At 38.3% G+C, this 27,624-nt stretch overlaps 1 protein-coding gene across 1 annotated transcript in view; it reads right to left on the reverse strand.

The window, feature by feature from the left end:
• lrp1bb (low density lipoprotein receptor-related protein 1Bb) overlaps positions 1-27,624 on the reverse strand; it is a 235,286-nt gene that overhangs the window by 35,023 nt on the left and 172,639 nt on the right. The window contains exons 43-60 of the mRNA XM_068328763.1: positions 26,127-26,331; positions 23,366-23,558; positions 21,873-21,998; positions 20,786-20,914; positions 20,168-20,287; positions 17,749-17,862; positions 17,388-17,537; positions 17,040-17,162; positions 13,038-13,157; positions 11,847-11,975; positions 11,397-11,519; positions 10,716-10,856; positions 10,297-10,484; positions 8,838-9,021; positions 8,669-8,754; positions 4,266-4,388; positions 990-1,171; positions 542-741 (exon numbers count right to left, since the gene is read on the reverse strand). Coding sequence (XP_068184864.1) covers positions 542-741; positions 990-1,171; positions 4,266-4,388; positions 8,669-8,754; positions 8,838-9,021; positions 10,297-10,484; positions 10,716-10,856; positions 11,397-11,519; positions 11,847-11,975; positions 13,038-13,157; positions 17,040-17,162; positions 17,388-17,537; positions 17,749-17,862; positions 20,168-20,287; positions 20,786-20,914; positions 21,873-21,998; positions 23,366-23,558; positions 26,127-26,331 — 2,636 coding nt within the window. The remainder of the gene's footprint in view (positions 1-541; positions 742-989; positions 1,172-4,265; positions 4,389-8,668; positions 8,755-8,837; positions 9,022-10,296; positions 10,485-10,715; positions 10,857-11,396; positions 11,520-11,846; positions 11,976-13,037; positions 13,158-17,039; positions 17,163-17,387; positions 17,538-17,748; positions 17,863-20,167; positions 20,288-20,785; positions 20,915-21,872; positions 21,999-23,365; positions 23,559-26,126; positions 26,332-27,624) is intronic.

Consider the following 27,624-nt stretch of genomic DNA (forward strand, 5'->3'; position numbering starts at 1 on the left):
TTCCATTGCAAGCATCAGCTGAATTATTTTTTTTAACATCATTTAACAATTGAAGTGCTGCAATGTGTTTGGCATAAATTGCCTTGGTGGAAAAATTTGATTATAGAGCAGATGTATCAAGCCTATCCTAAAGTAGAATTAATATATTATGCTTTCTTATCAGGATGACCCACTGCCAAATACAGGCATAAAATGATGTAAGAAAAAAAAAAAAGGAATTCAGAAGGTTACATGATCAAATGTTTCTGTCAATGTTTCAGGCAGGAATATTTATTTTCAGATGAATGCTTGATACCCACAATGTATTGATACTATTGCAAGACCCTTAACCCTACTGTCAATGAATTTAAAGTTTGAAAGTCAATGAAAAGTCAGATTTGGAGAAGCCATTTCCAGTGTTGGTGTTATGATCCTTCAACCACCAGCTACTGTCTCTAGCATTTCATTTATTAACCATGGCTATGATTCACTTTCTAATCAAACTTGGATTAAAGACAGAAAGAAAACGTACATAAATGTACTTCTGACACCTCAGGCTCACCTTTGCGTCTTTGCGTGCCATCCATGTTGGCAAACAGGATGTGGTTGTCATCTGCCCAGTAGACTCTCTTGTTGGTATAATCTATAGTGAGAGCAGTGGGGCTATAGATTCCTGTGTCAATGATAACTGTTTGCCCTCGGCCATCCATGCCAATTCGCCCAATGTGCGCAGGTTCACAACAGTCTACCCAGAACACGTACCTATTCAGAAGGTCAGCAAAGGGAAAGAGCTAATGTTGTACAGCAGACAAATATTTTTTTCATTCATTCATTCATTTCCTGTATCTGTCTATCTTCCCGCTATAGACAAATATGGTGGAAAAAAAAATTCTGAAATGAGAAAGTTATTAGTTAAGGTTTGAAAGAGAGACTCTTTTCTCCCTAAAGCTGTGAAATCAATCCTCATTAAAGATAGCACATTGCTGTTACAACAGTGGTAATATGCTCACCCTGCCTGGGGGTCCAGAGCCAGATCTGTGGGGTTCTTGAGGCCAGAACTGATGAGGACGGTGGGGTAGAGGCCATTGGCTTTGGACACCTCCAGTGTCTGCCTTTCTGCATCACACCAGTAGATATTTTTTCCTATCCAATCCACTGCTAAGGCACTGGGCACCATTGTTCTGTGAACTATCTAGTCATGCAGTGAGAGGAAGATCAATTTCAGGATGGAGATTTGCCAGTTGCAGATCTTAATTGCTTTAAATGCTTCTATGAATGGATGTAAAGAAATATAGTTATGAAAAAAGATAATGTGCTTGCACAACTTCCATTAGTTTATCACTGACAAAGGATATATTTTCATCTATGTCTAGATGGGATCTGATTCACTCAGCATCAAATTCCAACACCAACCCAACATCCCATTAACATCCAAGGATAAAATATTGATTTGTTCCAGAACTGGTGCACATATGTTACCATAGTAATGGCCACACGTCCTTTTTCTCTCCGGTACAAAGCTGCTAAATCCCACTGCAAGATGATCATTAACAAGCCTAACTACAGAGCAACACCAGCTTTTTTTGTTTTGTTTTCAATTAAAGTATCAAAATTTGATGAAATAAAATTGTGCAGTAAAATTTTTTTGAATAGACAGACGACATATTCTTGGATTCATTAATACACAAAAATGCCTGTATGTATGTACTAGTGTGTGCTTTCATGTCACAGTGATTATAGTTCAAGAACGAATACAATGCACTCTTATGCATACAAATACAGCGTTTCTGAAGGATAGTCTTATGAGATAGGCATCAATATGAGATAATCCTTGCTAGACAATGTAAATTCTCTAATATATTGTCTCCATTTTTTGTTATTCTTATTGGTACCAAAGAACCTGTTATTAGTTTCATTTTCAAACCGTTCTAAAATATTTTCAGCACCCAAAGCTAAAACAGACAGATTGTCGAAATACTCAAAACACTCTTCACTTACCATAACAAACAACAAACAAAAGCAGCAACTTTTTAGATCTGTACATCACTTTCACTCAATAATCTCACTGAGAGATTTGACTAAGACTTTAATCAGAGTATTTGAGACTTGAAACAATTTTGGGAGCTATCTAGAACCTTCATCATAATGTGGAAGAAAGTATATCTTTTTGAGTTAACAAAAACAGTTGAATAAATGTGCATTGTGAGCAAGCAGATAAAGCCCATCAAAAATCAAATCAATCAAAAAACAATATCAATCGAGCACTTGACCAATGTTTTATCATGGAACAGGATGTTCTTTAAGGACTTTCTCTGTCATCGTTTGCTGGAAAAAAGAAAGTCTTGGCATTAAACTTGGCTGTGCCCAAAGTGAGCTTAATACCACTGTGCAGAATTTTCCAAGAAAACCACTTCTCCAGGACAAAATGAGGAGGAAGAGTTGATACTCATTCAAAGTCCTCCTGGTCATTTATTCATGTCACTTCAATGCACTGAATAAAAATATCACTTCATATGGAAATGAAGGTTAACTTGAATACAGCTCATTAAAACCCAAATGAATCCACACTGTTTGATTTACGCAGTCACTGTTAGTTGTCTCACCTTGAGCTGAAACATACCTTTTTTCATCACCCATTTAATTCAAAACATGCTAAAACAGAGGTGAAAAATTCATTTGGGGGTGAGGGGCTTCACTTTCATAATGAGATCCATCTAAAGGGTTTTCATATAATTGCTTGGTAATTTTTTTCCGCAAAAGTGATATTGGCTATTTAAAACAAATTAGTTTGGGAAACAAGGATAGTATATACTTCACTTTGTAGTAATGAATTTCACAATTACTTGATGCAGAAAACTGCTGTTGCATTACAATTTATTGAATAGAACCAATCATGAGTGCCACAATGGTTGATTTTTAGTTCTGTTCAATAAATCACAAAATCAGTGATGTTTGTCATGTCGCTGAAGTTTGTAATTGCAAAATGTATCAAAATTTCGACTGACAATGTGCACTGAGACAGTTCATTTTAAAATTTAAACATAAATTGTTAAATAAATACCTTGATCATTTCTTCTGCACACATTTCCTTTCTCAAATAGTAAACCCAGATTAATAACTACAGACATCTGATGCTTTTTTAATTTACTAAATGTAACAAGATGCCTGTCCTCTTGCCAAACTGTAGCAGTGGTCTCACAGACTGTAGAAGCAATTGAGCCAAATGCCCCCACACACGATGCTAATGATGTGTGGAGTGGAAGCCCAGCAGGTGTTTTGCTGATATCTTGGTGTCCCTAGTGCCTGGGCTTCAATCCCATGACCTGGATAAACCTTGTGGATAACATCAATGAGCACCATTGGGCATTTCTGGGCATTAATTGTATTCCATCCCCACTGCACTGAGATGCATATCCTACAACACTCAGCCCCTGTCTGGGTGTCTAATCCATAGAGTGAACTAACCTCTGTTTCAGGGAGTACCCAGACTTCTCTATAGAGTAGAAAAAGCCAGAGGGTGAAACACAAGAGGTCACATGCTTCAGGATAGTGCATCTGTACATGAAGGATAAGGGTCATTCCTTTGAAGAGTCCTTCTGAAGATAATGTTCACTTCTTGACCAGAGAAAACAATTGGTTTGAAGGAGGGGTTAAAGAAGTCATCTATATCAAACTGGAGCAGCCATCCCACAAGAGAGAAAACAGCCTGTGCCATCATGTACAGTACAATGGAGTTTTGGGTCCTCTTCCCAGGAAGCTCAAATCCCATTTGCATGGTAGTGAGGAGCAAATGACTCAACCATTATCCAAAACACTGTCAGATTACTTCAACCTCCTGGAGTTGGGGGCCTAATGCATGCATACAGGTGAAACCAACATGACTGGGTTTCAACAACTGTCACTGTGACTTAATCATGACGAAAAACACAAGGTTAAATCATTAAATGAGGCACTCCCAGCCAGTCTTTCGGAATCAAAGAAGCTACTTGCATAGCAGGTAAAATATCTCCAAGCTTTTCCATCTTTTTCCTGCACAGAGATCTTCCCATTATTATCAACACCAAGTCATCGCAGTAGTTATTAAATATGTTAAGAATGCCTGTCAATTGGGCAGCAACTATGAATCACTCAATCACGTCTCTTTTATCATTACATTTTATTTTTAATGAATAATGAAATTAAAAGTCATGAATTGTATTTGAACATGGATCATTTAACTTCAAGCCAATGATCTGGAGTGATTGATGAATGTGTAATAGATGCACAGCCATTAAATCCTGTGGTACCTTGAGGTCACTCCCATTGAGGCGCATCCTGTTGATCTTTCGACCGCTAGGCCTAGTTGAGTCCACCCAATAGATAAATTCCTTCTTGTAGTCAAAGTCTATGTGGATGATGTTGTTGAGGCCCTGAGGATGCAGATGCAGAGAGACCACAATGAAATATAGTATAACGTAATTTGAGGTTCCAATAAAAATGAAAAAAAACAAAAAAACAAAAACCATTCATTAGAAAAGAGTTGAACTAAAGAGTATACCTTTGTTCACATCTATTCCCCATTAGCCCTGCAGTGATGTTGATATACAGGTCCATGAAAATGAGATTTCCAAAGCCCTGTTTAAACCCTTGTTTATGGCATATCAATGGCAGCAACTGACTGTTTAATAACACAATGAGAACAGCTTGATTTCAAGGGCTGAACATAGTTTATTGTGACAATCAGAACACAAACATTGTTTAATGACATTATCACTGACAGCTTATCGACACGGCAGGCGTTTCAGTCGCATTTTTCAGTCATCCCCAGTAAATGCCTTTGACAAATATGTTTATATTTTAATCAATAAATCTGTGTACACAGGCAGTCTAATGGCTCACCGTGACGCGTATTTTCCCCCTCTGCTCTTTTTTCTTCCTTTTTGTGCATGCTAATAGGATGAATGTGTGTTGAGGTGGCTGATCCAACACAGGTGACCTACACTTAATGCTACGCCTTGGGACATATTGTGTAGACAGATGTTGACAGACTGCTGATTAAACTATATATATTCAATTAGCTCATGTTTGATTATCAATAACATCTGTAATAATTTGAAGCATCTAAATAAAGGTACTTACCGCTCCAGTATGTTTGTGTATATATATGAAAACTAATATATATATATATATATATATAAACTAATTGGGATTGGACAGTATCTGTGAGTGATATATTTGCAATGCAGGCAATATTGATTTTGGTGCATTCCCATAGGTTCTAATGCTCACAGCTATACAGGGCATGTGAAGTAGGGGTCTGTGAAGTCTGAGCCCTATCAAAGTGAGAGAGTGAGATGCTTCCTCTCTCTGTCATGCCTACAGGACCACTCTGTCAGTCAGACCGTGCTCCTCGCTAAACAAGTGCCCCCACCCTGCCGTTTCTCACTGAGGGTGCCAAGAAAAGGTGTCAGATCATCTGACAGGCGAAATGAGACATCTTCATCAGATCATCAACACCGTCTCACACAGGCGCCAACATGTCCTGGGGGAATTCTTCACCTCTCCAAACATTAGCGATAGAGACAAGACCAGCATTTCCGTTTATCAGCTCCACAAAAAAAAATAAAAAAAAATAAAAATAAATAAATAAATAAATAAATAAATAAATATATATATATATATATATATATATATATATATATATATATATATATATATATATATATATATATATATATATATATATATATATATATATATATATATATATATATATCCCTATTCCTTGTAGACCGACCAAACAACCAATCATCTAACCAACCCTGTCTTAAAAAAATGTTCCAAATAGTAAATAAGCACATACAAATGTTTTAGTATGATGCATGTGCTCAGGCCAACTTTGCTATCAATTCACTATTAATTGTACATGTTCAAGCCTGTGTCTTTCATAAAGATGATAATTTACATCTGCCTGTAAATTATTGAGGAAGTGATTGCAATCGAAGTTTGTTTGCCAACCGACTTTGCTATTTGGCTTTTGGCGACCAGCCCACGCATTAAATCAAAATTATCCCCAAATTACATCTTTAAAGAGGGCATCATTTCATCACAACAACCACCAAATTGTCTAAATTATTGACAGTATACTAAAAAATATCAGGACTGCACTCTAAGCCCAGTCGCAAATTTACTTTGAATATACTTGCCATTTTAGGCACAATTTGCAACATGAATATTCGTTTATCTTCCAATGAATGACCATTTTATTACATGATAAAGAAAGGTTCTCAATTATTTTATGAAAAATGTTATGCCAGGACCAGAAATGCCCACACCTACTATTGCATGACCAATTATTTCTCATCAAGCCCCCGGTTTCTTTTGGATGTACGGACGGTTCCATCATACCCAGCAAAACACCTGATCTGTCAAGCACACTGCATAGTTTGTAATGAATTTAGAGCATGTTATGTATTACCTTAACTGTCTCATCAATCACTGAACAGTTTCAACAATGATGCACCCTTTGGAATTTGATCAAGTTCCACCAGGCTATTGGAATGTAAAAATTGAAAATGGAAATGGAAATTACACTGCCTCAGAGAACTGCATCAAATAACCTGATATGCAGCCCAGTTACACAACACAGTAGGACAATACCATTCTCAATGAAGGTATGAAAACCGGGAACAAGTAAAGCCTGCTGCTGTGACAGAGCAACGATGAAGGTAATGCACTATAACAGTGCAATGAGGACCGTAGAGGAAATGACAGCTCTCCACACAACATACAAGAGGATGGGCACACAACTGAATCTTCCAATATCAATCATTCTGACAAAAATGTGACAGACACGGGAGCGTTCCCAACACGGTGGAGTGAAAGTGCCAAAGGATTACATTTCCACGTATTCATATGTGACTCATCTGTCTTTAATGTCCACTGGAGTTTGAGTCACATTAAAATTCATGTCAAGCAAAATGTCTCAAATGTGTGATACCTTTAAAACAAATCATATAATTTGTTAGTGCTGTCTATCCCATGAGACATCGAGCAAGGGTGTATAACATTTTACTAGAGTGGGAAAAATCTCATCCTTTTCAAAATCTATCATTTAGACCCAAAACATTTTAATGCATTGGAACCATAACAGAGGAGGAACATGAGATAGCAAATAGACTGAGAAAGAAAGGAAGAGCTAATCTCAAGAGCTAAAGGAGAGTGAAGTGAAGTGAGGAAGAAAACCAAAAGTACTTCATATTTTAACTTTATCTTTAGTCATTTAATTGCTGCAAGGCCACAACAACATGGTGGTACCAAAAAAATCTAAATTTGTGTTCTGCAAGTTGTAAATATGACTTCCAATGTTTACTACAAAACCATGTAAACTACAAGAAAAGAGTTGGAACTTTAAATTGAGTAAAAATTTGTGACACAATAATATTGTGAGTCACATTGTGCGCGCGCGCATGTGTGTGTGTGTGTGTGTATGGACATTTTTCAGGTAGACAAACGACTTTAGCATTTGAAATTTGTATAACATCCGTCCGCCTGTCCGTCCATCCATCCATCCATCCAGGCAGACACGGGGAGAACAAACAAACTCCATACAGAAAGGACTTGCACCTGGAACCTTCTTGCTGAGAGGCGAGAGCACAAACTACCCACTTTGTCACCGTGCAAATCTTGCATAATATCATGAATATATAATCCAAACAGGGTATGTAATAGCTTCACAATCTGATATGAGGTCGGTGATGTCTCCACAACCACTTAGCAGACACCATGTACATTTCCCTGTCTGCGGCTTCCATTAATGCTAACGTGCGGTGATTAAAGTGAGTTGTGGCTGATGAGAACTCAGACAGTACAGTACATCGACTCGAGGTTAATATGAGGAGACTGTAGCTATATGTTGATTTACAGTAAATCCCAGATGACCATTTGGATAATAAGCGGTCAGACTTAAAGACTGCCCTGAGCAGCTTCGATGACCGGGGAATAATTGACATGGCTTTTCCCCAAAATCCTTCATATTGCACCTTTATTCTCTGACAATGAAAACTTTCCATTACTTCTGCAAATTTGCTTGATGTTGTCCTGTAATAATGTAACACGATGGGCAATAAAAAGATAATTTTACAGAGGTACAAAGGATATTTTCATATCTATTTGAAAGACCAATTTTTATGGTTTTATGGTCATATATGTAACGTGTTGAAGCTGAGTACCTTTAAATACGATGAATGCTGTAATAGACTCATTTCAGGAAATTACCTTGTCATATCCTTTTATTGTTCTGTAATAATGTTACCTTTATCATATGACATTATACATTTCTCTCCACCATTCTTGTGATATAAATCAAAGTATGCGAAATTCATATATTACATGATTTCTGTTTGGATGCTCTGTATTACCGTTGCATTTCATCCAAACATTTAGCAAATCAGTATAATCACTCTGTTAATCAAATTCGTGTTTTAAAAAATGTTCACACAGAAGCAAAACCTTACTTCTTTCCTCCATCTAAAGGACATTGCTGAAGACTGGGGGAATTTTAAAATCAAATGCAACAGGGACTAGATAGTAATCTGGGCATCTGCTGAAGCCTCTCAGCAGAATGTCAATGCAATAATGATGAATACTTATCGTCTATCCTATGAAAATGTCACTACAGGCACACTGTGGAGATGCAAATATCACTTACTTGCTTCAAGATTGTGTAATTTGAGCCATCCACACTCAGCTTCCGGATCTCATGGTGGTCTGCCATGATGAGAAAAGGCTCTTCAGCTGAAATAACAAACATTTGAGATAAGAGGACTGTTGGGACTCAGATAATGAAATTCTGAAAGTTAAGAAATCAAAAATCAGACCGGACAGAGATTTGCATGTGTTGGGGTTGCGATCCAAGGCTTCATAGCCATCCACACACAAACACTTGTAGGAGCCATACATGTTGATGCATCGCTGGCTGCAAGGAAGGGTGGTGGAGCACTCGTCAACATCTACACAAGTCTTGCCATCATCCTTCAGGTGGAAACCAGACCAGCATTTACACTGATGGCAGAAAAAAAACCATAATAACATCATGAAAAACATTAAATCGTAGATATTTAATCAGAATGCAAAGGGAATAGAAGACAAACCAAAGATTAATTTATTTTTGAGAGCAAACAACATTTGAATTATTTATTTATTTCCATCATGTTATAAAAGCAGTGCATATCGAAGTAGAATATTTTACAGTAATTCCAGAATGAGTGAAACGTCTCACATTTCAGAATTCAATGCCCTTTCCACAAACATGCCAGTAATAAAACACCCATTTTGGCGTGCATATATTTTATATATCAAAACACACACACACACACACACACACACACACACACACACACACACACACACACACACACACACACACACACACACACACACACATATAAAAACATGATATAGACATACACTAACATGGCTCAAATATTCTACTGCAGTTCAGTGACCAGGGCCTCACAAAAATAACTCAAAGTGCTTGTATCAACTGTTGTGGACCTACTGCAAATCATCTCCTTATCCAAAGTTATAACCTTGAGGGCCATTCTGCTAATCTCCCTGTTCAGGCCACAATTGGATGAGCTAAGGGCCAGCAATGATGTGCACTTTATCCAGCTCTGCCTCTGTCATAACAGAATACAGGTTTTCTGTTCTTTCAGCCACTTTTCTGATCAGTGACCATTGTCTTACAGAAGATGAGGAGAGGAAAAACTAAAGACAAAGGTAAAGACTATTGGAGTCTGACAGCAGTCCTTGTCATCTGAACAATCTTCCACATCTGCCTTGATCTGGACGCAGCTTGTAGTTTGCTTGCCACCACTGCCAGGCCACCATTCCTTACAGCACTCAAGGCTATTCAAAAGGTAATGCTAAATGTACGTACAATCTAACCCATTTTTACCTATTAAAGTTGTTTCATTCTTTAATCATTCATGTTCACACTGTTAGTAGTATGAGCTCCATATTTTAAGTGCTACTAATGATGCAAATGCTGCAAAAGGTAGCTAAAGTAAAGTCTATAAATTAAAAAGTTGGATGTTTGAATGTTGAAAATAGGACGTTTCACTCATTTATAAAGGAGTACTCTATGTGCAGTGGGTCCACAATGTGCACATTTAGAAGGATATTCACTTTAGACCAGGAACAACAGAAGTAGCTTGCACATTTTTAGCAGATTGTTATATTTCAATCTAAAATTTAACAACTGCAATTGTAGCTAGCATGTGATTATCAGAAGAGATGTATGTAAAAGCTACAAATTCAAGACCAGTCAGCCCTTACCTTGTATCCCACAGGAAGATCTTGGCAATCCTGTGTGCACCCACTGACACGCCGATTAAGGCATTCATTCACATTACAGTTCCTTTCATCTGACCGGTCACCACAATCATCTCTCCCATCGCAGAGACTTCTCTCAGAGATGCAGCGTCCATTGGAACACATGAAGAAAGAGCCATTGCATAGGCTTCCTGAAAGGAGTGAAGACATGACTGTCACTGGCACAAAGCCCTGCAATTTATCAAAAAAGTTGGGATTGTTTTCGGCTTGACAATAGAGGTTGACAGATTCATTTCTTTCAAGGAAGCTCTCCTGGTAGTGTTGCCTTTTGTTTTCACCATATGGCCCTGCCAAGTTTCCTAGATAGGAGCGTCTTCTGACACTGATGGAGATTCCAGCTGAGAGCCAAACAGCAGTCTTACCTGCGGCCAGACATTTGAGGTTCAGGGGTAGTTCGTCGGAGTGGTCCGGACAGTCTGCATAGCCATCACATTCCCACTGAGAGCTTAGAAGACAGCGGCCATCGCCGCAACGAAATTCTTCTGATCCACAGGAGCGATAGACTAAAGACAGAGATATTTTTTTTATTCATTAACTTACAGTCAGGCCTTACAGTGACATAGCTGTAGGGTAAAACTTATGCAGAATTGAGTTCAAATAGAAAAGAATTAAGTTATACAAGACAAGATTGTTACAATATAGCATTGTTATTATTATTCATTCATTCATGTTATTATAGTAATCCCAACAACTATTAAATACTGTAACTTTATTGACTGTATCTCCAAATTCAAGTTTTAACTAATTTTTTTAATAGAAAGTATCTAACTCTACTGTTTGTAAATGCCCTCCCTTTCCACTCTCCATGTCAAGGCTCTTAAATGGTGGCCACTGGACTGTATTCAAAGCTCTTTTCAGTCCTTTGAATATGATCACTTCTCATCAAGCAGCACTTACCTCAAAGAAGGATGATCCAGAACTCAAAAGGTGAGAATATGTGAGCAAAAGAGAAGTCACCATGCTGAGACTTTACTTTCATTGAAAACATACTCATATATCGGTAATGAATACACAAACAAAGACAATAACATAAATCTACTTGCCACATTCCACTGACTCATCAGACCCATCCCCACAGTCATCGTCATGGTCACAGACAAATCGCTGAGGGATGCATGCTTTGTTGCTGCAGCGAAACGAGCTGTCATCACATGTGTTGTTGGGTGCTAACACAAGAGAGAAAATGGTTTCAAGGACTAATTAATAAACACGTTTTATAAACACAGTATTCAGCATGTGTGAAACATCAACATTAGTCAGCCTTGAAAAAGAATTGAGTCAACGCTACTACAATCTACAGTATATGTTGGTTTGCTTTTTCTAGCGGAGAGTTAGTTGGTGTTGAGTGTGTGTTTTATCTGCTGTTCAAACGCTTTTAATGAACTTTGATCTAAAATTATACATGAACAATACACAAGAAATATTTTCTTCATCCTAGCAGTACAAGTACATCAAATCTTTGAAGATATTTTATATGTTGAACAAAAATTTACCACATCCGGCTGCAGAAAGTTCATCACTTCCGTCGGGGCAGTCCCGTTCGCCATCGCAGAGCCAGCGTTTTGGGACACATGCATACGACCCCGGACAGCTGAAAAGCCCAGGGGCACACGTCACTGAGCCTGAGAGGAAAACCACAGGGTCATCTTTCAAAATAACACCACGGGTGAAACACAGGACAGAGAAGAAAAAGTCAATAGCCTCTAACATAAGTATGCAAGCTAGTTATAATAGGATTAATATTCAAGATTATAGATTAAATTAAAGTTAAATCAACTTTATTAATCCCTTAAAGGAAAGTGTCCACTCTAGTGTTACCATATTTTGTTAACATATACATAGTATACTGTATGTGTGTACAAGCCCGTGACACACACACACGCACGCACTCTCACACACACACACACACACACACACACACACACACACACACACACACACACACACACACACACACACACACACACACACACACACACACACACACACACACACATGCCCGATGTGAGTCTTGAATCCTCCGGCCGCTACTACCTATCGACCTGTTTGTTGATAGTAAACATGAAAACTAATTCTTGTGGCTTTGATTTTAAACTTCTATATAACCTCAAAAAAGTTTTCATTCCAAAGGAAGTTCGCTTTATGCAGGCTAACAAGTAATGACTGTACTATTGTTGTTCACAATTATTTATTAGAATTTTGTGAGTCAGCAATGTTGTGTTTTTTCTTAAATCTGCCCTTTAAGGCCTGACAAACAAAGGTAAATACAGTAGTTCAATTAAACATGTGCAGTTACAATGCATATCTTGTTCTTGACAAGAATTGTGCCATGGAGCCCTTTGGGACTCTTAATTAATATTTCCTTGACACCCCATTACAATCCAATTATATAACCATGTTCAAAGCAATTCTTGTCTCTCTATTGTGGTCAGATTATTTTTATTCTTTCACCATTTACAACACACACATCTCATTTGTTCACAGTTATGCCTCTAGGGCCTGAAGATTGTGCCCACTCAAATCATCAGAAAAGTCAGCAGTCGTTGTCTCATTAAGAATATTTCATCCCCGTCCAGGCATTTGCACCCCTTAACTGAAATGCATGGAGTTGTTGTACACAATTTAGCAAATGTGACCTTTTACACCCACAACAGAGTCCCCATGACATCCGAAAGGGCACTAACCACAGATCTGGATGCTTTCATCAAGGCCATCCTCACAGTCGTTCTCACCATCACACAGCCACTGTTTGGCAATGCACTTGTTCTTTGAGCAGGCAAACTGGTTCCACAAACATGAAGAATCTGCAGAGGGCAGTGGGAAAGGAATTTCTATGCCATAAATCAAAGAAAGTGAGGAGAAAACAGCAAGAAAAGCGGCATACCCTATGGAAGGAGCCGAGTGTTTTTAATCAAAACACAATAAGCGAGATGGCTTGTATTTGCCCCTTGGCTTGCTTGTTTTTCTCCCTAGTTATTCTGCTTAGCAGTACACATGAGAGTAGCTGCCACACAAATGACTTCAAATATATACAGTACATTTTTCCTTTTCTCCCACTAGAGAAGGCATTTTGATGAACACTCCCAGTTTCATTTCAAAAACATCAACCAAACATAAAACAATGATGCAATATTGTATCACTATCAAAGCACTCACACATTAATTATCAACATTTTGTTTTCCTTATTTTATTGAGAAGAAACTAGGCTTCTGGGAGTGATATCAAACAGTTGGATGTCACAAAAGAGAGTACTCTGCTGATCACAGTGTAAAAACCGTTGTGTAAAATAAGCATATATTCATAATCTGTGTTTGTGTCACTGAGCCACCCACTCTCCCCGGGGAGCCATTCTGTGGTCACTTTTTCTCAGGAAGTCAGGAATGGAAAAGTCTGCCAGAGTTTTGATGAGATGTTGAGAGATAGCAAAAGGCTATGAGTCCTCTAGGTCAGACCGCAGCATACGGAATTATGCATCTTACTGAGGGAAGCAGGTATCTCATGCTGCATTGCTTTCCTTCCTCGCCCTGTACATCACATCAGCTACTCTGATACATTGGCGATGAACGAGACGATAAACGTTAAATGCCTAAATGTGGAAATTGTTATTAACCAGACTCTCTGTACATGATACTAAATTTGCACTTCAAATATGAACAACTTCAAGTGTTTGACAAAGTAGCAGGTCCGCAGCACATTAAAAGTATCAAAGAAAGTCTTTCATGTCTCATTTTCAATCGCGTTTCAGACAGAAGAAAAGCATATTATGCATTGTGAAGTGACAAATGACTTTTTCATCTAATCAGATGTGGGATTTGAAAATTCCTGAAATGTAATGACATTTTCCCCAAGCCACTTTGCCATTGCAGACAGATTATCAGTAGCTGCAGCTTTTTATATGATAATCAACTCAGACGAACAGGAACATTGTTTGTCCTAAAAAACTATTCAGAACTTCAGAACTGTGGCATAATTCATATCCGCTCAGTTTCAGTTCTGATGTGAGCACATTTGAAGCATGGTATGTTATCATTTCACAGAGCCATAAATGATATTTTTAGATAGAGGAACTGGAGGCGTGTTCATGTGCGTCTCTCCAATAATGATCATGGCCACTTAGCAAAAAATGAATCAGATAGCTGTTAGAGCATTCCATGTGAAGCGGAATTACACTCAACTGTCTTGACTTTATAGAAACATGTGAAAAAAGGTTTTGGTAATCACCCAATAAGAGCAAACCAGACAAGCAAGAGATCTTCCTCATCGTCTCCAGTCTCAATTTGTTACATCCTTGAATTTAATTCTTGATGTTCTCACTTTACAACTGCTGTGATCAGGCCAAATTAATAAAAAACAACAACAACAACAACAAAAGACTTACCTCTGAATCTATGCTAGTGGCTTCTGTGGGTCTATATTTAGTGACGTTAGTTCTGAAACCTCAATGTTGATGCCATCATGCTCAGACACACATTATGATAATATGCTTATGTCTATCAGGTGTAATGTTAGACACTGGAAACATCAAAGCTTAGTGCTATAGCACCGTGATATCTGCTTATTAGAATTAAACACAAAGTGCATATGAGGCTGTGAAGTTTATCATTAAATTTGCAGTTATTTGGTCATAAAAGAAAGGAGCAGACATATTTCATCTAGGTGACGACAGCCCTAGGTGACGAGTTAAGGCTTTGACAAACTTGCGGTCAATGTTACAACTTATCATGATGGGGTGGCGGAGTGTCATGGATCAATGGAAGCAAAACTCATGTAAACTCACTCAATACTTCAAAAGATTCTACTCAGCCCCACACATTGCCAGCCTTATGGGAGAATGTCTGACAAAACCATAACTGCCAGCAAGCGGCTGTGCAAAGTGTTATGGCAAACCCACCAATAGCTGCAGAGAAAATTTAAAACGTGAATCCATCCATCCATCCATTATCTACGGCTGCTTATTCTGCAGGGCTGCCAAGGGGCTCGAGCCAATCCCAGCTGACAGTGAGTGAGTGCCAGGGTACACTCTGGGCAGGTCGCCAGTTCATCACATGATTAACACATAGCGGCAAACAAGAATTCACACTCTCATACCTACAGGCAATGCAGAGTCACCAATTAACCTAAAAATTGTGTCTTTGGGCTGTGGGAGGAAGCTGGAGAACATGGAGAAAACCCTTGTATGTAAAGAAAAAAAAAAGCAAAGGCTACGCTGAAAAGACCAGTAAACAGGCAGGTTCAAGATTGAGGGCCTTTCCATGACATGAATGTGATAACTACTGCACCACATCATTAGGAGCCCTCGTCCGTGGACGAAAAATTTACAAAATGTCATCTAAATCCAAAAGTTAATAAATTACTGCTGTATAGATTAAAGTGAAGCAGCCACTGCCAGCTCATACACAAGCAGAACTCTGGTTCTCATGGATAAATAGTGTTCTCATTTTTTTGTGGGCAAACAAATTAAACACATTTCAGCTACATGTCATTATCTGTGAGTGACGAGTTTCTACCTAATAGATTGGGTGAGTTCGGGGGCCGTGCACACTGCAATTTTTCACCACGAGTACGATAAACAAAGGAGACTGCAATTTCTTCAGCACATAACGGTTTATACCTGTGATTGGAATGGGTTGTGTTTGGTGTTGCAATAGTTACATCGCTATTACCTCAGCGAGAAAGAAATGAAAAACTCCAGGTCGTCACACAGGTGACAGTGCTGTTGCTGACTGCCTCATGACTTATTCAACTTTTGTAGACCATACAGTCTTTGAGCCAAATTTTATAATAGACTGACAACTCAAATGTAGGCAGGAAGGGTTTTAATACTGTGAATGTGTGTGGGCTTCTCCATCACATCTAATTACCTTGTGCATGTGTGTGACGGTGATGAAGCTCAACAGCTACCCTGACCACCTACATTGAAGCCCCCAGTCAATATTACTTTAATGCTCAGAGCAGTGACTTGCGAATGGGTACACACTTAAGCTGTTGGGTATGAGGGCAAATTATATCAATCCATGCCATGACTTAATTATGGTCCTCATGTTTAATTGGAGATATCTTGACTTTGCCATGGTAAATTCTGCATACATTAGCATGGATCAAAGCATAAGTAAGAATGCTCTTGCCGCTGCTGGTGAGGGAAGCAGAGGAGTGGTATTGTAATGTGTAATCCTTTCATATGCACCCGCTTTCCATCCACATTTCCATCTTCAGTATAAGCGTTTCAGTGACTGATGGCTCATTAATTAATTGTTACACTAGAAGTGCTGTATAATTCAAAGGAGAGAGGGGGAGAAAATTTGGGTTCTTAGCAGCATCACTACATTCAGGGTCAAAATTAGACTTTCAAACAAGCAGCAACACCTAATTGAGAACTCTCAAATACAAAATGAAGGGGGAGCAAAAAAGTGAAAAGAGATTGCCTGAAGCATGGTAAACAATTATCTTTTCTGTTTCTGTCTTACGTACTGTATGAAATATTTGTTGAAGGCCATTTTATACTGAAATGTTAAAACCTGACAGCGAATAGCTTCTAGTTAATGGAAATTAAATATCCTTGCAACCACCAACAGCGCTGTGAACATCGACCAAATATCTCATCTGTTTCTACTTGTTATACAACAAAACATCACTTCAGTTTATCGAGTGCAAGCTTTTCCATGAGAGGCAAGATCTGTTTGTTTACCGCACTGGAATTCATCTGCACCATCTTCGCAGTCTTTCTGGCCGTCACACAGCCACACGCTGGAGATACAGTTCCCACTTGGACAGGCAAAGTGCCCTTCCTCACACTTCTGCCCATGGGATGCTAGGATAAGCAACAAAATCAAGTCAGTCATCTGGGCATTAGCAATGATTGAGGTAATTACCTTTTCCTAGGCTCTGTGTGAATCTTTTATTCCACCATCATAATCATCTCTGAAAATGAAATCTGTCTTAAGCCTTTTCTGATTGAAGCTGGCTTCCTCTCTCTTTGTCTCTGAATACACATGCGAAATGTGCACCATTGTGTGCATTTGTGTTAGGCACTTACCCTGGCAGTTGGTCTCATCTGCATAGTCCCCACAGTCATTTGCACCATCACAGATCCATGAGGGATGTATGCACAGAGTGGTGGAGTTGCAGCTAATGAAATCTTTTTCTTTCACCCCCAGCTTGTAAAAGTGTGCACAGTCAGTGTTGTCTGAATATAGAAACACAAAACCACAATAACTTTCATGTAATTGTGGAACTGTATTTGGATGCAAATATTGCAGGTTAGTTGTCTGATCTGATCATAGCATTGTGCACAGATTTAAGTTTATCGATCCGTCAAACTACTACTGACATAATTTTTTGTTTACAATATACAGGTAATTACACTATAACTCCAAAACACAGAACAAAGAACTCACTGCAATTCTTTTCATCTGAGGCATCGGCACAGTCAATGACCTGGTTACACCAGGCTGAGTTGGGTACACAGCTCCCGTCTTTGCACGATGACTCTGATGAACCACACGTGACATCTGGGGGAAAGAATTAGCATTTCAAAAAGATAAAAGAATCCACACTCAGGGGCAGTTACAGATTACAACAACACTTAGAACTTTTTTCCACGGGGTGGTTAAAATTAGCTCCAGGCTGCAAGCTCCCTGACATCGAAGACCTTGTGAAGAGTTCCACAGCTGTCACTTAATATTCAAGACAGGCATATTAGGTTTGTTTCTTCTGTGCAAACATCTGTACAACAGCTCATTTCAGTAATACTTCATATATTTTCTGTTTATATCTCCTAAATATATTTTCTAATGGTAAGAGCAAAAGCTATTGTTGTCAAATAATGCTTTTTCTCATACCTCATAGGTACTTGACAAACAGTTCCCGATGTTATTGTTATTGTTGGATTTATTATTGCATTATATTCTCTTGTTGCATTGTTGATGTTTCGTGTATCTTTTTAAATTGTTGCTTTTAAAATAACGTTGCATTGCGCTCCTGGTGGGTCCCATTTAATTTAATGTACTGCACTTAATTTGATTGATGCGGTTCCAACAGTTGGAGCTATTTGAGGTCAAGTTGGAAATATTTTTTAAGTTCTAAATATGATTGGGTAGGCACTCTCTCAGTCATTTTGAAAGAGACAAACACAAAATGAGATAAATTCATGTCCGGTCAGAAGTCAAAAATACAGAAATTCTCTCAAAAATGTATGTTTGTCTATGAAATGAAATGTTTGTTGTCTATAATACAAAAAAAGGCTATGACATAGTCTTTCAAGTAGAAATTATCAGTATGTGATTGAGAAAACCTAAACTTGCAGTGCTGAACTGCCAATGCTCGGCTGAAAAATCTACTCAGAAATAGAATTGTTTTCTCCCCAAACGAAGACAGGAAGGCACCAAATGTTTTCTTTTCTTGTCACATGCCAGTTTGCCTTCAGCACAGCATGAGCCAAATGACTGCTCTAACTGTCTGTGGCTCATGACATTCATAGTTCTCTGTAAACACACTTTGTGCTACATTATCTATAATCTAGACAATTTAAATTAAAATTATCCTTATTTAAATATGACAAGGAGTCAATCAGTGCCTTTATCTGTCTTTACATTCAAATATTTTTTTAGAAGTATTTACAATTGTTTTATGTTATATTTGGATCACAGTGACCACAGTAAGTTTTTCTGTAGAAATGCAGCACAAAAAGGTTGAATTTCATGAAAAATTAAATAATACCAGAATCAAAAGACTACAACAAAGTTTAAGCTGCTGATACTGGTACTGCTGGGTATTGTTGTTTTTAAAAGTTTAATTCCATATGCAAAATAAACGTAACTATCATTAACAACATACCGATGACTTATTCCGTAAATACGTTGTTTTTTTTCCGTTAATAATAATATTGTTTTGCTGTGATAGTTGCTTTGTTAGGCTCTGTCTATGTACCTGAACGGATACAGTATGTCCATATATACATATAGTCTATCTGTTGATGCCTTCATGTTTCCATTCATTCATTCACTCATTCATCTTCTAACCTCTTTGTCCGCTGTTGCAGGTCGCAGGGAGTTGGAGTCTATCCCAGTTAAGGGCGTAAGGTGGGGAAAACTCCGTGGAGCCACACAGAGACACAGACAAGCACGCACGCACACACACACTCACAGCTACGGTCAATTTGGGACCGGCCAATTAACCTGAAGTGCATGTTTTTGGATGTGGGTGGAAGCTGGACAACCCGGAGAGAACCCATGAAAACATGGGGAGAGCATGCAAACTCTGCACAGAGCAGAATCTGTTTCATTTATGTCCTTAAGCTCTGAAAACATGTCTGATTACATAAAAAATGAATGAAGAAGACTTTTCATAACATTTTTGTCCATATCCGTACCCATCTTCAATAGGGTTAAAAAGAAAGTGCCAGGTTGAAGATGAGATGATTTGGAAACCCACACTACAACAAACCCATCTCCAATCTCCAAGCTTGTTATAATATAGTATATAAACCTCTGTGTTTTAAAAATACCGTACAGCAGGGAATAAAGACACCATTACATTTTACTGAATTACTTCACCACCAAGGTCAAAATAAAAATCAGTCCGGCCATGTTAGAAAAACAGTATATTTTCCTGGACCCTCAAGCGCAGCTTTAAAGAGTGAGGGTTGGGATTCTCCAAGAATCTGTGCACTCTTTATGATCTTGGAGCTCATTAGACAGTGAAGGCTTAACACAGCTTGTGGCTCAGCATGCTATATTAATATGAGCATTAGTGTGGTTGCAACCTACCCTCAGAGGCAGGACAGCTTGAACAAGGGATCAAAGGGCTGTGACTTACTGCTACAGAAAGCTTCATCTGAGTTATCCCCACAGTCATCAATCCCGTCACAAAAGCGACTGTTGGCCACACACCGTTGGTTGTAGCAGGGCCTGAATCCCTTCCGACAACTCCTGTTGACTAAACGCAGCAGAATTCATAGTTACGTTAGAAATTACAGCATAATTGCCACCTTTCAGAGCCAGAAATGTCAATGTGTCAATGACAGAAAGGTCAACAAGAATTTCTAAAAGAATTTAATTAATGCCAACATTTTGTTTTTGATACTCAATATTGCTTCCAATAAAGTCAACTGGACTTGTAAGAAAAGCGTAAAGACTTTCCATTTTTCATCCAAGAGGCCTTTTCAATCGATATTCAGTTAACCTGCTTGAAATCTATAGAAGTGGGTTATAACAACTGACATGACTTATTGACCTCAAATACTCCCACTAGGTTTATTATCTGGAGGTCCCCACCAGCCAATCTGAGGCAAAATGTCTTCAACCTTGTCCTACAATTCCGGTTGACTTTATTCAACAGAGATTTACCATGACCTGTATGCCTGGGTATCGTCATGTGTGACACTCAACATTCTTATCTAAATGTGGGTTCAACAGAACTTCAAGAGTTTCTTACCACAGTATTGCATCTTCTCATCCGATTTATCCTTGCAGTGGGCTATTCCATCACAAGTGAGGTGGTAGTTTATGCATTCGCCATTCCCACACTCATATTCAGTGTGGATGTTGCAGGAGGAATTTTCTGCTGCAGAACAAGACAATAAGGGTGATGGATGACTGTCCAAAACTGTTTAATCCGCTGGGAGAAACTTCAAAACAACATAGAACCAACATTTTAATTTATGCAACAATCAATATATATATTTTTTTACATATGTCAGAACTACATTCAATGACATCATGATCACTAAATTTCAACTTCTGGTCAACATGCACAGCATATTGAAATTAAATTCACACAAACATAATACAGTTTGACCATCAATGCTCTGCTACTTGTAGCACTGCAATTTAGAAAATATAACTTCTTGCTCTGGTAATGAGCTAAATGGGAGTATGGTAGAAATCCTGCCATCCTCTCCACACCCAGGCGCCCATCCAGCTCTTCTGAGTCACTCGCCATTTTCATTCCAGCCAAACCTCACTTGTTTGAACAACTTCCACTGCCTCATGGTCTATCTTCATCCATCCTTTTATTTTCTTTACCAGCTTTTGTCCGCTGTCGCAAGTTCAGGGACTATCTTCACATTGTATTTCAGGATCAGCCAGTAATGTGAAATAATGAAGTAAGACACAACCATATCTTGTGTGATGTTAAACAGATAATTTTGACATTATTGACATGACACCTCTTAAACTTAAAAATGCATTTTAATTTTGAAATCCAAAATTTTCCACACTTCTGGAATCACTGAATTTGACCAAGCAAATTCATTGCTTAGTCAAAAAGGAAGAGACAACAGCTCGTCAGACCGTCCTGGATATGCGTTGTTGTCTACGAAGGAATCATTTCAAAGCTATCAAAGATGGTGCAAAAAGCATAAATAAGATCTTAAAGTGAGTGAACTGAAGCCCGGTTACACAGTACATATAAATACAGACAATGGCTTGATTTTACCACTAATCAGTGAAATTGCAATTGCAATCAATATCGGATAAGAAGATGTTTGGACTTGAGAAAATTAGTGGACTCGATAACTTACACACACATCTGTTGTCATCTAACAGCACACGTTCTCCTCGGCAAGTGCAATTAACCCTCCCATATGGGGTCAGGAGGCAAAGGTCACCACAGCCTCCATTCATGTGTCGGCATGGGGACAGCTCACCTTAAAACAGAGGGTATTAGTTGATCAGGACCAGTCAAACAAAAATATATCATCCAAGATACACAATGTTTTTGAAACAATATTAGTCTGATCAGTCGGTCTGTTGATGTGGAGATGAAATAGATTCATTGATTCATCATCGGAGGAAACATTGTCTTTACTAAGTTACTTTTGATGGCTATATTGGTTGGCTATTGCATAGCTGTATTGGATGATCTCTTCTAAAATTGCACAGTTTGGCTTTTCCTACAGCTATGAGTCAGATTTAAGTTCAAGATACTGCACCTCTTTGTTTTCATTTATAGAGTTACAAGTGGTCAACACAAGTGAAAAAGGAAGCTCTGTTAATAAAGTCCTGCTGAGTACTATTCTCACTGAGAGATAGGAAATGCATTACAATGCATGTCTTCCTTTGCCTGGGGTGCAAATTTAAAAAAAATGAAAGACATAGCCCATGTAGCTCTGTGGGAACTGGGTAATGAACTAAACCTCAAGACCAAGCTTTTGACTTAATATGCAAAACATTTAAGGGGTAGTATAATACTGAGAGAGAATGTCAGGCAAGGGAAAGCTCTGCCACAGCAGAGAGAATACGTAGGGCAACTCTTACAAACAATTCAAGTTAGAGAACTTGACATTTGACAACAAAAATTAGACAACTTCAGTGATTAACTGGCCTCATACTTTTACAGACAGCTCTAGGTGAGACTGTTACACTTTATTGCACCTATATATTTTGTATAAAACTTACAGATTTTGTCTCAGTTTTATCTCTGAGCCATGAGCAGACTTACAAACAATGTAGTATAAATATTGTATAAACAACCATTTAATGGTTGTATCAGCTAATATATTGTTGTCAGATTATATTTTTCAATTTATTTTCGTTTCACTGTTTATTGAATAAGAAAACATCAAACTACATTTATCACACCAGATAAAGCAAAAGCTAATTTCCATCTACTTTTTAAGCAAAAGATTAGCTGAATCAAAAGAAAACATGCTTTGAAATAGGTTGATATTGTGTGGGCCTCTAATAAGCAAATCTGTCTGGATTTATTGCTTCCTAAAGTGTTGTTGTATTACAAAAAATGCTAACAAAGGGAAAGGGAAATAATTAGATATAGGTCTCAGGGTGAACTGAATAACATGATGCAAAAGTGTGTCACAGAAAAATGCAGTTTCTTCAAATATTCTCATCTTACTGAAGAGAAACCAAGTGTTTGGCCTTAACTACGGCAAAGTAAGTATGAAGTTATGTACATTAACATTCACTTGTAAATTTGAAATGCACAAATGTTTGCAGACCTGACACAGTATCAGGCAGTGAACAAATTAAACATATTTCCATGTGTTTAAATACTCACAGTTGTTTGTGTCCCTCGCCACAGCTATAATCCCCATTGGTTGATGGGGTATATCTGCCCGCAGTACTTTGGTGTCACCACCTGTGTACTTATTGGTCCTCAGCACAGACCTGCGAGCCCAGTCTGACCAGTAGATGAAATCAGAATAGATAGCAAGTCCATAGAAGTTGCCAGGTCCAGATTTAACAATGACCTAAAGAATTTCAAACAAAGCACATGTTGCTCTCATCACACATCACATTAAGGACACCTGCAGTGTGTGTAAATTATTTCTACATTCCAGAATAGCTGATGGAGTTAAAGCACAAGAGAAAATCTAAGCATTTGATGTTATTTGTGTTTACGCTTCTATCTACAAGCCGTAAGACCTTTCAATATCTGACTGGAAAAAGTGTAAAGAGAATATTGTGCAACCCTAAAATAAATGGGGACAATATGTTTGGACTCATTAATCACCCATCATCCCACCACCCGCGTGGTTCCATAACCCAGATGTTGAGGGATTAAATGATGGTGCCATTGGCAGGGAGGCAGGAATCCATCAAGTTTCACTATGTGGGGCTCTTTATGTGTGTGTGTGTGTGTGTGTGTGTGTGTGTGTGTGTGTGTGTGTGTGTGTGTGTGTGTGTGTGTGTGTGTGTGCGTGCGTGCGTGCGTGTGGGGGGGGGTTGTCAAGGCCTCCAGCAGCACTATAGTCTCAGCCATTAAGTGAGACAGGCTTGTAAGCAGCATTGCATTACCCCTGTGCCATCCTGGGATTAATAGGACAGGTGTTGATTAAAGGAACCCAGCACGTGGAAGCATGAACTGGCCATCAGGCAAGTGCTGGATAGACATGAGAATGCGAAACGAAGGAAGAGATTAAGTGCCAGATGGGAGGGATGTAACATATTGATAGGAAATTAGATTTGGCATACATTAGGTTTCCAGCCTGCAACCCAATACTTTTGTGCCAAACGTATGGCTGGTGTAAACATATGTGACACATTATTTTCACCCTCTCACTATTCAGCAATGTTAAAAATAAGGTATGAAAACTGCCACACAGAGAAATTCCAAAATTACTTAATTGTTTTTACATAAATGGGTGAACGATCCCAGAGAAGACAGTGCTGACACTGAACAACAACATTAAACATTCCCAGACAGATCTCTTCATGGTTTCTTTTTCCTGCTAAACATGCTGAAATCTTCTTTCATCATGTGCCCCTGCTGCCCTTTGTGAAGCACTGCCTTCATTAACAATATGGGTATCCACTCGCAAAATGGCCAGTGGGAGTCTACCATGCCACAGCTCTGGTTCTTCTCTGTTGCCAACCACACTGCAGTGCCGCAGTGAAAAAGGGCAGCTATGCCCTCGAGGGCATTTCAGTCAAGTTCATTCACGGGACGAAACAAAAAATTAGAAGTCTGTAATGTGATTTATTAAACCCTTGATGGCACCTAACCTGTTTTTAATTCCAAAATGATGAATTGTAGCCTTTTGCTCATTTGGTCAAATCAGATGGGTTTGAGATGGATAAAAACAAAAACAAAAAAATCATGAGCATCCTAATCTTCATTTATTCAGCATCATACCAAAGATATACTACCAGGGGCATGTAAACATCTTAATCTATTTTCTAAACAGAGTACTTTTTAGTGTTAAAGATCATATTGACTAAGGTGGTCAGACATATAAACACAATGTGCCATCAAAAACTTGTACTTTGATTTTAACATACAGCCAGTTGTAGCTATGCAATTACCTTGTTATCATGTTCCAAGCCAAAACTATGTTCTGTTATTGATCAAAACCAAGTTATAATAAAACCAGAATATTTGTATTGTATATATGTAAATACAGTAAGTAAAAGTTTTATATAATGGACAGACTCCCTTGAATTTTTTGTGCATGTGCTAAAGTTGCCAATCAGCCATCTCTGTTTAATTTACACATTTTAATTGGAAGGGAGCATCAGCACCCAGAGAAGCCTCATAGCGAAGCCTTCATTAGCAGGATTAGATGGCAGCGAGGGTTGGGGGGACCCAAAGGTGAAGACTCTCTGAGCCTTGTGACCTTGCTCAGCAAACGAGTAACTAATTGAGATGGGCCGAGGTGCTGAGCTGCAGAGGCCATGTCAAGCAAAAATTGAAATCCTTTGCAAAAATGACCATCTTGTACTCATTTTTTCCACACATCGGAGTACAGAAGTTACAGATTCATTTGGGATCTTATATGTTATGCATGCAAGGTTTTCATGGATAAAATGTGAACTACACTCGCTGAGTGTAGTTCAGTCATTAAGGAAACCATCTGCACCCTCAGAGAAGAAAAACTGCAAAGAACATCAAGAGGTATTTCAGATCCTACCAACAGCATAAAACACAGTAGTCTAGGAGCTCAATGGGGATGAGAGATTAAACACAAAACCAAATTTAATGTTTCATTTCAGCATAAAAGGGCAGATCAATCTGTTATTCTGGCCCTGAATATGTGCTATGTTTCTCAGATGTTTTGTAATTAAATCTCTCCATCACTGGAAGACAAATAAGAAAAGTAGTTTCGAACTAAAGACTGAGTTGCCCGCCTTCATTAAAACACTTTTGATTTATCGTGATATCAAACACAATGATAGAAAAAAATAACCTGCAATCCCAAAAGTGTCCACTCCTTATGACGGCAGAAATTAAAATAGAACTATTAAAACTAAAAAGCAAATATCTTTACAGAGAGTTGAAATTGGCCAACTAGAATTTACATCATTAATTCAATACTTACATATCTGCCAGAACCATCAAAGTCACATCTTTCAATTTTTCCAAGGCTTCCATCTGAAAAGTAGAGCTTCTCTGCATTGTGGTCAACAGTCAATCCATTCGGTGTCAGGATATCAGAACCAATGATAATCCTCATATTTTTGCCTGCTAAAGTGGATCTCATGATGCTGGGTCTCTGCTCATTCCAGTTGGTCCAGAACATCAGGCTGAAATGTGAGATGACAGACGGAGCAAACACTGAATTACTAGTGCAGAGATCAACCTTTTCCTTTTATATTGTACAGGAGGAAGTTGATTTTTCTTAAAATGCAGGTGTAATCAGAGATTTCCTACCAGCAATACACAAGCAATAAAACACCTACACCGCCCTTTTAAAAATTACTTAGTATTCAGTGATGGAGTATTGTTCAGTTTCAATTTAAAAAAAAAAGATAATTGGTTATGAGTTACAAGTCATTTATTAATTTTCTTCCCTCATAGAGGACCTAAGAACACAAATAATAGCAAAAGGAAAACAGGTGAAAGATTTGTATTTTGGCTTATATGGTTAAGTGAACCTGACGTCATCCATTTATATCCAAAACTTGTGCAGCTGGACCAAAGAACAGAAAAGAATGTGATTCCAAGTGTATGTAAAACTTTTTCCAACCCTTAGCCTCTCACCTTATGCAATTATAATGGAAGTACATTCATGTATGATAATAAGGAATCTGGTCCCCATACAGAATTAGGGACTGTAAATTAGACACTTGAGTTGAAATTTTAATTATCAGACTGTTTCTACAAAAGGATGGCTAAAGTGCCAGATTGTCAATCTAGAAAGTAGTCTAAGGTCAAGAAATTAATTGAACTACTGCAACAAAAAGTCTTAAAGCCTTTTCGGAAAAAAAACAACAACTTCATATTCATGAATATGCCAGGTGCTAAATCTGAGGCATGTGACAGGAATTTTTTTAATAACAAGCACAGTTTTCTTAGTTCTAGATACATAAATTAATGTGTTAATGAAATATTTCAAAAACTATGGGGCAACTCAGAAGAGATTAGAACAGTGACACCTGAGATGTAAAAACGCTCAGAATGCCTGTTCCAACAAAGGTGTCCATAGTGCATTTATGTTTGTTACTTTGTTAGTGTTCTTAGTCAGCATAAAATATACTGGAGTTGTCATTGTTGCTCTTTGTCACACTTACACTGATATGTCAGATGAAGACGGTGTGGTAAACAAAGACATTTAGCTTGTTCTGGACATCTATCCAGAGCTTTATCAAACAGAAAGAAAACCCAATTTGTGCCAGTAGATTGACTGGACACGGAATTTTGCTGGAGAGTTTTATACTTTTATCATCGCTCCAGTTGTAAGCTTGATGTTCTATGTAGTCAGCACTTACAAAACCTAGTGTTAAGCTATTTTGGTAATGTGAACCAAAACCAATGTGTTCAATTGCTTAATCCAAGATTTCCCCAGAGGCCAGCAACACTTTTCTCCCATTAAAAAT

Source organism: Antennarius striatus, chromosome 12 (genome assembly GCF_040054535.1).
Source record: "Antennarius striatus isolate MH-2024 chromosome 12, ASM4005453v1, whole genome shotgun sequence".
Taxonomy (NCBI): domain Eukaryota; kingdom Metazoa; phylum Chordata; class Actinopteri; order Lophiiformes; family Antennariidae; genus Antennarius; species Antennarius striatus.